This window comes from Sander lucioperca, chromosome 22, assembly GCF_008315115.2.
Source record: "Sander lucioperca isolate FBNREF2018 chromosome 22, SLUC_FBN_1.2, whole genome shotgun sequence".
Classification (NCBI taxonomy): Eukaryota; Metazoa; Chordata; class Actinopteri; order Perciformes; family Percidae; genus Sander; species Sander lucioperca.
Genome location: NC_050194.1, coordinates 1,126,613 through 1,137,381, shown reverse-complemented (window position 1 = coordinate 1,137,381; position 10,769 = coordinate 1,126,613). Strand labels below are relative to the sequence as shown.

Sequence of the window (10,769 nt, the reverse complement as noted above, 5' to 3'; positions counted from 1 at the left end):
GAAAACACAGGGAGTAATGGCGCGTTCATGCCACGCCGGAATGACAGGGACCGCCCCCGTGATTATGTTGTTTTTCCGACTACCAGCGTTCACATGTTTAGGATGGTCAGGATGGGTGTTCTTCTTCTGTTATATTGGCGTTTGGCATAACAACTTGTTGCATGACTGCCACCAACGGTTGGCCGTAGCCTAGAGCAGTGGTTCCCAACCTGGGGTCCGGGGACCCCTAAGGGGGGCGGCAAAGATCACAGGGGGGGCGCAACTCTTTATCTGGTTTGAGGTTGAGGTAAAAAAAAAATATATTTGCACATGTTAAAGAAATTATGATAATACACTAGAATATGTAATGTATACAAAAGTCTGTATAAAAACTATATATTTTTGTTCTCGCTTAAAATTGTAGGCAGGCTACTTAGTAGGTCAAACCTCCAGGACCTCTTAACCTGTGACCCTTGCTGTCATCAGGTCAGCTGCTAGTTGCTAGCTGCTATCATCCTGGTTTTTCCTGCCGCCACAGCATCATTATTTTATGAACGAAACATGGCGGAGAAACGTAAAAGTGCTGATAACTCCTCTGTATCAAAAAAGAAAGTAAGGGAAAGTTACCTCAACTTCGGTTTCGGAGGGGGGGATCAGCTTTTCTTAGACATAAGTAGGGGGGGCGCCAAGGAAAAAAGGTTTGGAACCACTGGCCTAGAGCATCAGGTGTGTGAAAACCTGGTGAAAACATGGAGGCCACAATAATTTGCTGCTGTTTTCTTATGCGAGCATAGAAACAGCACATCGTCAGGTGTTTGTGTAATCTGCAGGACAACGAAGGGGAAAGGACACGGATAAGGGGTTGGTTTTATACATAGGTCTAGTTATGAATAATTTGAAACATGTCATGTCTGTGTATGTTTCTCAGCAGAGGCGTTTGTCCTCGATAAATAAGTTTATTGTCATTGAAATATGTTCAGGGAACCAAGTTCGCCTCCATCAAACGTCAGTTGTCAACAATGCGTCACCAACTGGGAAACTCGGTTAGCAAAATCTATCCCGAGTTTCCCACCTCTTATTCCCACAGGAAGGGACGTGAATGATGACGTTTTCACTCGGAAAAACGTTTTTCCGATGTCCATGAACACATGGTTAAACTAGACAAGACAAGACAGAAAACCAGGCTATCAAAATATGACAAGAAAACAGACTACAATACGACAAGACAAAACACCAAAACCATAACAGCCACTTGGCTTAAGAAAGTGGCATGTATAGGCTCTGCCTTTAAATTTGAGAAAATATGGCGTCCTTTCATAGCCTATGCTGAATCTAAGCTTTAAATCTCCTCATGCAACTATTAGTCCCTAGTCATTGTCATTATAAGGGTATTCAGATATTTATTTATTCTTATTTATTTATTTTTTTTTTTACATCGCATCAATTAATCCCTTCATACTGAACTGGCAAGCAACTAATATTATTATTATTATTATTATTTAATTTTTTTGTTGATTATAATTTATTTATTAATGTATGCACATGTATGCACATGTATGTATGTGTATATTCATCTATTTTGTGATTTATTTTCTCAAATTTTCACTATAATGTATTTTATATGTATTTTGTCTCTTGTTTTTTCCACCTTAAGAAAAAAAAATGGTTATTTGCATTGCACAGATCTGTAAAACTTATGTGTTCTGAAAACCAATGAACACAGTTTTAAAAAAAAAAAAGAAGAAAGTGGCGTGTATGTTTACGCGAAGTCATGATGTCACGTTGCGCCTGCAGCCCTCCTGACCGCGCTGGACGAAGAATATGTGAATATGTGCATTTGAAATGCAGCGCGTCCAAAAGCTGGCCAATGCCCATCTTTATGCAAATTAATCCGTTGAACACGACGTGACTATCCAGTAGAAGTAGATGAAAATCTTTTAAACTGACCTTTGTTGATCTGAAATGAAGACAGATTAGCAGCCTATTTCTCGCTTAAAATGTTTTCAGAAACACGTTTCGGTGAACTATTTTCGTAAAATACTAGATCGTATTCTCAACGAGCCACCATGACACATTCTTGAGAAGCCAAACCCACATCAGGCGTTTGTCCAATCAGCTGCCGGTCAAGGGCGTGGAGCATCAACCATGGATGTATGACGTCGCGACACCACGCTTCAGTCGTGTCAGACAAATGGATCTCTACCGTAAGTGTTACTTGCACTGACTGGAGAAGCAGCCCACCAGCTGTTTATCTCCATTAACACTGAGCTCATATTCACATTAATGTTTTCTATTATTTATTAGAGAATTGTAGATACATACCATGGTTTATTTCAGCGATGATGACGCTCTGTGGCGGAGAGGAGACACGTGTCGGCTCTGTTCTGGCTGGAGTCACTCGCACCTGCAAACATTACCACAACATATTAAAATGGTTTGATAACAGTGTAAAAATGTACTATATACTAGAGCTGTCAATCTTCATCTATAATACCATTCAAATTCAATTTGATATTTTTTTTAATTTTCGAATAATATTCGAATATTTAATGCTCAATTCTAGCCTGTAAAATATTATGTACTACACTACTCAGGCTTATGCATTGGCATTACAAGCATGTGGTTGTTGTTACATGTTCTGTCCACTAGAGGGGCTTCCAACATTAGCCTGGCCTTGAGGGGACCTGCACGCAACTTTGTTTACATTCATTTTCCACCACGCACACAGCGACAAACACAAATCAACAGAGAACTCTGTAATGAAACATTATCAACAAGTGTAGTGAAGCAGCTCTGTTGTAAAGGCTAACAGTGCTCGGTTAGCACAATGACATCATGTTAGAAAGCACAGCCGAAACGATTTGTCATAAACTAGCTAGGTAAGTAACAAACAAAGTAACAAACATATTAAAATGGTTTGATAACAGTGTGTTTACGTGTGTGTAGTGAAAGTGAAGATGTGCAGATAATACAGAAAACTTGAGCAATAAATTAAGACAATAATGAAGAATATATTCTCCTAAAATGCTCTTCAGGTATCTGGGAACTTAATTATTCATAGCCTTGCTAGCATTAAAATCACAGAATACAACTTTTTAATGTGTTTGAAATACTTTGTTTTATGACTCCATGACTGCAAAACGAATGAGTTAGCATGCTAACTTGCTAAAACTAAGATCGGTAAACATTGCACCTGCTAAACATTGCACCTGCTAAACATCCACATGTTAGCACAGTCACTGGGAGCCAGAGATGCTCTGAGTCAAGCGAGCGGTATACCCGCCGTAACTATTTATACTCGCGCGTGGTGGTCGCGACACTAGTTGCAGTCTTCTCCTGAACAGAGGTGGTGCTAATGAGCAAAGGCTACTGACTTTGATATTTCTACGGACTAGAAGAAGGAGAAAAAGGTAAACAACGGCAGAACTGGCAGCAGCATTGCCGTCAATGCTTCGATTTGATTGGATGAGCTACTTGGTGGGATCAAGCCTTTCATTCACCATAAAAGAACTCATCTTAACCCAATAAGTTTACAAGAGAGACTTGCAGTCACTCTGAGAGTCCTGGCATCAGGTTGCCCTTGAGCTCGTCCATGCTTCCTGTTTCGGCTTTGTTGCGCAACCCTGAAAAAAATAGAGTGGTGCACGACCTCTGGTTGCGCACTTTAAATCCTGGTACGCCAGCGAGATCTACGTTATTTTGACGTCACATTGGTGCGTGACAGGTCGGGAATGGCGACTGTAAAGAGGCCATTACAGTCCAAGTCTCCAGTCTCTTGTGGTTATAATGCATGTTGTATCACCTGCTGCACAGCCAGAACATAATACTACACAAACAATCTTGTCATAACATCTAGCGAAAGACAGTCGGAGTTAACCTCCGTAGGTTGTAGCTAAAGCAAGAAGCAAGCTAACGTTAGCTCACCAATGCTGAGCTGAACATGTCTGCCATCGTATCAGGGTGCGTTTTCAGGTGCCTGATAAAATTAGATGTGCTAGAGCCAGAATCCTTTATCTGGATACCACATATTTTGCATTCAGCACTTCTTTTGTTTGGGCAGTTTTGTATGAAGTTTTTAAATCCAAAGCGTCTGATGAATCGCTCATTTAATCACAAAAACAAACTTTTGCATCAAGTGAAACAGGCCCATTGGCTACCTACATAATAAGCTCTTTTAAATTTAAAATGTTCAATGCCTTATCGTGCTGATGTGACCGAGCCCGACCCGAACCCGAACATCATTTCTAAATATCTGTCTGAACCCGGCCCGGCCCGTCGGTTACCGATGGGTCCCGTTGGGCTCGGGTCAGGTATCCATCCTCTTGTGTGGATCTCTGGGCTGTACTGAAGCACACACCTGGGTGACATTAACAGCTGGCAGAGTCTCACAGGCAGGGTTTCGGCTAGAGGTGATCTTGGTGACCACGGCTGGCTGTGCAGGCACGGGGCCCAGAGCCGGGGCCCTGGTCTGGGGTCCACCTCCACCGCCAGACCCCGGCAAGGAGATGGGGCTGTGAGGCCCGCTGCTGGAGCTGGAGGATGACCTCCGTCTGATGAAGGCAATTTCCACCGTGGGGTCCGGTCTAAAAAACACAGGACAGGAAATTGCTTTGAAATGTGATCAATAGAGCATTTTTAAACAAAGAAAATAAGACTATTAGCGACATTTGTTTCCCTTCAAATAGAGATGGTCCGATTAATATACAACATCACAATAGTCAAGAATCGGAAGTTAAGATAAGTAAAGCCATTCCAAGATCAATGTAAATTGATTCCAAATTTCACGCCATACACGAAGATATTCAATCTTATCAACTTTATGCAAAGGAGTGAGATCATTAAAGGTTATTACACGGGAACAAGTTTTGGATTTGAGTTGTTGTCTGGTACCAAAGATAATAGGACTTTATTTTGATCACGGTTCAGAAGGAGGACCCAAATGCAAGACTCTTCCAGGCAGAAGTGCAGACAAACATGCTTTATTTTGACTCTACAACGTACAAACTTACAATTACAAACGAACAGGACTCACACAGGACAAACAGTCACAGCAGGATCCTGAAAAATGTATTACGCTCAGTTCAGTTCAGTTTATTTATGAAATGGGTGTGCATTAGCCAAAAGGCAATTTTTCATCTGTAGTCCCCTGCCCTCAATGTTAAAAAAGGCTTTTTAAAATATAAAGAAACAAAAAGGAAGATAACACAAGCAAAACAAAACATAGCACAAAATATCACAGAAACAGAAAACAACACAAAGCACAATGCAGAACTTAGCACAAGACAAGACACAACACAGAAGCAGAAAGATATACAACAAAGCACGTAAAGCATGTAAAAGCCAGTCTTCTAGGATAATGAAGTCAGACTGAAGAGAAGCTTTAATTTTTGCTAGATCAGGTTTGGATGTATACCTGACAGTGATCAGCATAAAGTTGAGCACAACAGTTATTAAAAATTGATGGTAAATTATTTATACGGATAAAAAGGAAGTGGTCCCAATGTTGAGCCCTGGGGCACTCCTCTAATGTTAAAAGGGAAGGTGTAATAAGCTTAGACTTCAGCCTACACCTTTTCGGTCATGTTTGTTACTTCCATATCTTTTAGTTTTTTGTATATTTATGTATTGTTTATTAGGTATATTAGGTATAAACTAAACAGCAAAAAATTGAAAATATTTGTAGACCCTTAACTATGTTAAGGATTTATATTTAACAGAAGATGAAGAGAATGAGTAACTCTTATGGACAATGCAGTTTCTAAGCTTGTCGAATTTTTCTTGTATGCTACATCTTGCATGTATTGCAATACATATACTCGATGTTGTAAAGATTACCATATGATAAAACAGGAGAAGTAGAGTCTTATTTCCTTATTTTATTTCCTTATTTGTTTTACTGTGTCAAGGCATTAATGTAAAAATGTACTATATACTAGAGCTGTCAATCTTCATCTATAATACCATTCGAATTCAATTTAATATATTTTTTTTAATTTTCGAATAATATTCGAATATTTAATGCTCAATTGAAGCCTGTAAAATAATATGTACTACACTACTCAGGCTTATGCATTGTCAATGGCATTACAAGCATGTGGTTGTTGTTACACGTTCTGTCCACTAGAGGGGCTTCCAACATCAGTCTGGCCTTGAGGGGACCTGCACGCAACTTTGTTTACATTCATTTTCCACCACGCACACAGCGACAAACACAAATCAACAGAGAACTCGGTAATGAAATGTTATCTAACAAGTGTAGTGAAGCAGCTCTGTTGTAAAGGCTAACAGTGCTTGGTTAGCACAATGACATCATGTTAGAAAGCACAGCTGAAACAATTTGTCATAAACTAGCTAGGTAAGTAACAAACGATGCTAACGGCATTAATAACTAAGCCAAACGGGGCTGTCACTACTATTTTAGTGATTTATAAGCAACCTGTTTCTTGCAGATTGTCACGTCACTGAGAATACAGGTCTTAGAAGGTAAAATATGAAGTAGAACCCAACTCTGACAGCTGTAGGGCAGCTAACATTAACTTTAGCTGTCTTCATGAAGCTCCCAGCTATGCTAACATTACTACACCTCGCGATGCAGTTAGAAAACAAGAACGAGCTAACTAATGTTAACATAAGCACATTGGTTTAGTGGAAGTCAATGTTAAAACTATTTCCCATCCTTCTGAAGATTTCCAGCCACAGCCTGTCACTCCCCGTGTACTCTGTAATGTTGTACTAACGTTGCTCAGTACGTAACAGTAACTCCGTAATGTTGTACTAACGTTATCTTAGACCTAAATTCACACACAATCGCAAGGTAATGTAAGTTAATGAAGGCCAAACAGCGTTGATAAACACGCTAAAAAGCGAGTATGCATCTTGATAACACGTCAAAAATGGCATACAAATTGGCATGTCATACATACACTGCATGACATCGATCTGGAATGTGACTGATTGTATTTCATGCTGCTAAAATTGAAATGAAAACTAAACTAAATAGTCTCCAGGTGTGTTGGACCTGAGTTTGGTGCGAGTCAGGATGCTCCTGGCTTCCTCATACGTCACTCCGATAAGGGACTCTTTGTTGATGGACACCAACTGGTCTCCGACCTGCAGCCTGCCGTCCTGAAACGGCACAAACACACAAATACACAGTAGCTAAGTTTCCATCCACTTGTCAATCGAATTATCTGAAGTTCGGTAAAAAAACTCTTCCGAATAAAGCTGGTGAAAGTGTGTTTCCATCCAACGGCTTTAAAGCGAATAAAAACCTGTGCGTAATGACGTCACATGCTGTTTTGCAATCAAATTGGTATATCGAATTGATTTGAGACATTTTTAGGTCTTTCCATTCATTTTCGCACTGAATCACACAACATTCAAGCAAACATTTGCGAACAAAGTTTTGCTAGACAAAATGGATTGCGCCATCTACCAACAAATGATCAATATTGCACAAGTTGTAATAGTGCTTATGTGCCAGCTGATAGCGACCTATCACGCATTAATAAGACAACAACGACGCTATCAACACATTGCTATGATGATGCAGATGCAGATGCATGTAAATGCCCGACGACAACGGAGGCGGCCTGTGGTGTGGGAACGACAGCATTATATTTTGCTCGTAAATTAAATTCAAAAAGCCTCGTCTCCTCGTTCGTCCACTTACATCTGTCTTTGTTGACACCCGCCATGTGTGCAAACAGAGCAGAAATACTGGGCGGAAATGAACTAAAACTAATTTGTTTTGTGGCTGGTTGCAATCATAAAATGACTGAATCGCAATTCATTATTTTTTCGGCAAAAAACATTTCCATCAGTGTTTATTGCATAAGCCGTATAGATAAGCCGTATATAAGATAAAATCCGATGAGACCGAACGTATTTCCTTTGAGTCGATATTCATATAATTCAATCGAATTTTACTGTTTCCATAAGGCATTTTTCATTCGATATCGCTTTATTCGGATAAAAACGTGTGGATGGAAACATAGTTAGTGACATTCAGATCGTGGTGTTAAACATGTCAACTGATTCACTGAGACTGATAACAATAGTCAGTGTTGGAATGTAACTCAGTACATTTACTCCAGTACTTGTACTTCAGTCCAAATGTTGAGGTACTTGTACTTCACTTGAGTCTTTTCTTTTCATGGCACTTTCTACTTCTACTGTTAATAGTAGTGAAAAGATTTGTTAAACTTCGGAAAAAAAACGACAAAAACATTGAAAAACGTAACGCACACACAACACACATAAACACAAACACACACATTCTGGCTCGACGCACACACACACACACACACACACATGCTGGCTCGACGTACACACACAGACACACAAACACACACGCACACATTCTGGCTCGACGCACACACACACAAGCACATGCTGGCTCGACGCGCACACACACACACACATGCTGGCTCGACGCACACACACACACACACACACACACATGCTGGCTCGACGCACACACCAACGTACATACAAATATGTGAATGTAAACTTAGATGTCACTTTTCATGTAATAGTTTTCATAAATAAGGGGCAACAAAAAAGAAGACTTAGTAAAATGAAAATCCAAATGATTACAACAGTTGAAGGATGCAGTGAGGGTGCTGACCTTCTGGGAGTCTCCTCCAGGCACTATTTCTTGAATTAACACCATTGGTCCTTCTGGGCGGTTAGCTCCGCCCTTGATGACGAGCCCCAGGCCTGTTCCCTTGGCAACACATATCAACTGAATGACACTGTCGCTGGGGAGAGAGAGAGAGAGACAGAGAGGACGACACTAAGCATGATTAAAAACCATAAAGCCACATTCAATCCCACCATGACATAATCTCTAACTGCCTACACTTCTCTTTGAAATTGCTGAAACTGCGTCTTACTATTTTTAGCTGCAGATATACAATTTATATAACCACCTTCCAAAAAGACAAAATAATACGTTAAGAGCATGGGCGGATTATGGGACAATGGGGCCCCTGGGCACAGAAATGTTAGAGGCCCTTCAATCTGTCTACCAACACGGTCTCACGGCAGTTCGTGTAATTGTCACATGTAATGGAATATGACATTGAAGCATGACTTTTTATATATTCTTGTCTTAATTCTAACTTTCTGACTCTCATTTCTGATTCTCAAAAAACGAAGTGGGAGCCACAAAGTCTGGAACATAGTGAAGCACTGTTTGTCTGAACAGATGGGGCTACAAGGTCACCCTAAACTATCTCTCCTGGTACATTCATTTCTCTCAGGATAGTTGAGACTTCTCACACTCATGTCGTAAAATATGGACGCTTGGTCAGGTGCCCTTGTCGTTGTTATAGACGCTAAAAGTCTCCTTTAGCGCTATAAGTAAACGCGCTTGGTCGGGACTATTGCCGTCCCTTTAGCTCTATAAGTAAACTTGCTTGGTCGGGACTATTGCCGTCCCTTTAGCGCTATAAGTAAACTTGCTTGGTCGGGACTATTGCCGTCCCTTTAGCATTATAAGTAAAGTTGCTTGGTCGGGACTATTGCTGTCCCTTTAGCGCTATAAGTAAACGCGCTTGGTCGGGACTATTGCCGTCCCTTTAGCGCTATAAGTAAACCCACTTGGTTGGGACTATTGCCGTCCCTTTTGACGCAGTTATGTTAAGGAAATGGTCGTGGGTGGGCGAATAAAAATCGACTATAGCAAGCGTGACCAGCGGGACGTGAAACCCGCTCTCCTGGGTGAAATTCCTGTGTTTGACCCATCCACCCCTCCAACCAACCTCCTTACATACTCCTCTCTAAATCCTATCTAACTGCTGCTCTACAAACACGCTGAAAGACGCCTTTTTTGTCGCATCAGACGCTGACCACCATTGTCCAAACGTCCTTATTTTACGAGTTTGGAATGAGAACGGGTTGGACTTCTCAGATAGTGGAGATAAACGGGAAGTCTAACCTTGGGATAGAAAGTGGTACAGAGGGGAAGAAGTGAAGTGGCTCCTGAATGTCTACTATGTCTGATTGATTGTAAGAAATACTGAGTCATGTTTAGGCAGTGGGCATGTCTTTCTATCTCACTGAAGATGCATATAAGCTGTGTGTTTCTCCTCGTCGAAGACACTTTCCCACTGTGCTGATGTACTTGTGAAACTGTGTTCCTATACTTGCAAGTATAATAAATACTCAAAGACCAAACTTTGGTTTCATTCTCAAATAGTCCTTATCTATTTCATCTCATTCTTTTTGAAAAACTCTCTGGCTGCAACTGAAACTTTCCACCACACACGTTATTTTTAATCTATTGATTCGTGTACAACAACACGTTTATCTCGTTTTTTTTTCATGGTGGCCAGCACGAAATGGGAACCATCTATACGGAGTTTGGATTTAGGAAAAGATTAACGGGGAAAGGATTCCTCACACGCCGAGACGGACGAGGGGGACGCACAACAATAAGGGGACGGTTGTGATTAGGAAAACAACGGGGAAACTAAACGCCACACGCGGGACGCGATCCCTGCTCTCCTGGGTGAAAGTCCTGTATTCAGTCCCTCCAGAAAGACGCAATTATACAATCGCATAATTCAATGCGTAATCAGCCAAAGTCTGCATATTTATGCGAGGGCAGATTTCCGCGCAAAATATGCGGGGCTTGCATGATTTCATAATCCCCGCATTTTCGTTGCAAAAAAGTCACATGTATCTTAGCAGAAAGTTGAAAAATGTTGCGCTTACTTCACACAAGAGCAGCCGTTTCCCCCTGTTGCCATGGGAACGTTATGAAGTGACGTAATTACGCAACG

The 10,769-nt window shown here is 40.9% G+C and overlaps 1 protein-coding gene across 2 annotated transcripts in view; it reads right to left on the bottom strand.

The window, feature by feature from the left end:
- The window catches only part of stxbp4 (syntaxin binding protein 4), a 77,710-nt gene that overhangs the window by 39,139 nt on the left and 27,802 nt on the right, over positions 1 to 10,769 (bottom strand). For both annotated transcript variants that reach the window (XM_031311355.2, XM_031311356.2), the window contains exons 8-11: positions 8,609 to 8,741; positions 6,998 to 7,104; positions 4,337 to 4,562; positions 2,302 to 2,383 (exon numbers count right to left, since the gene is read on the bottom strand). In XM_031311355.2, the coding sequence (XP_031167215.1) occupies positions 2,302 to 2,383; positions 4,337 to 4,562; positions 6,998 to 7,104; positions 8,609 to 8,741 (548 nt within the window). The remainder of the gene's footprint in view (positions 1 to 2,301; positions 2,384 to 4,336; positions 4,563 to 6,997; positions 7,105 to 8,608; positions 8,742 to 10,769) is intronic.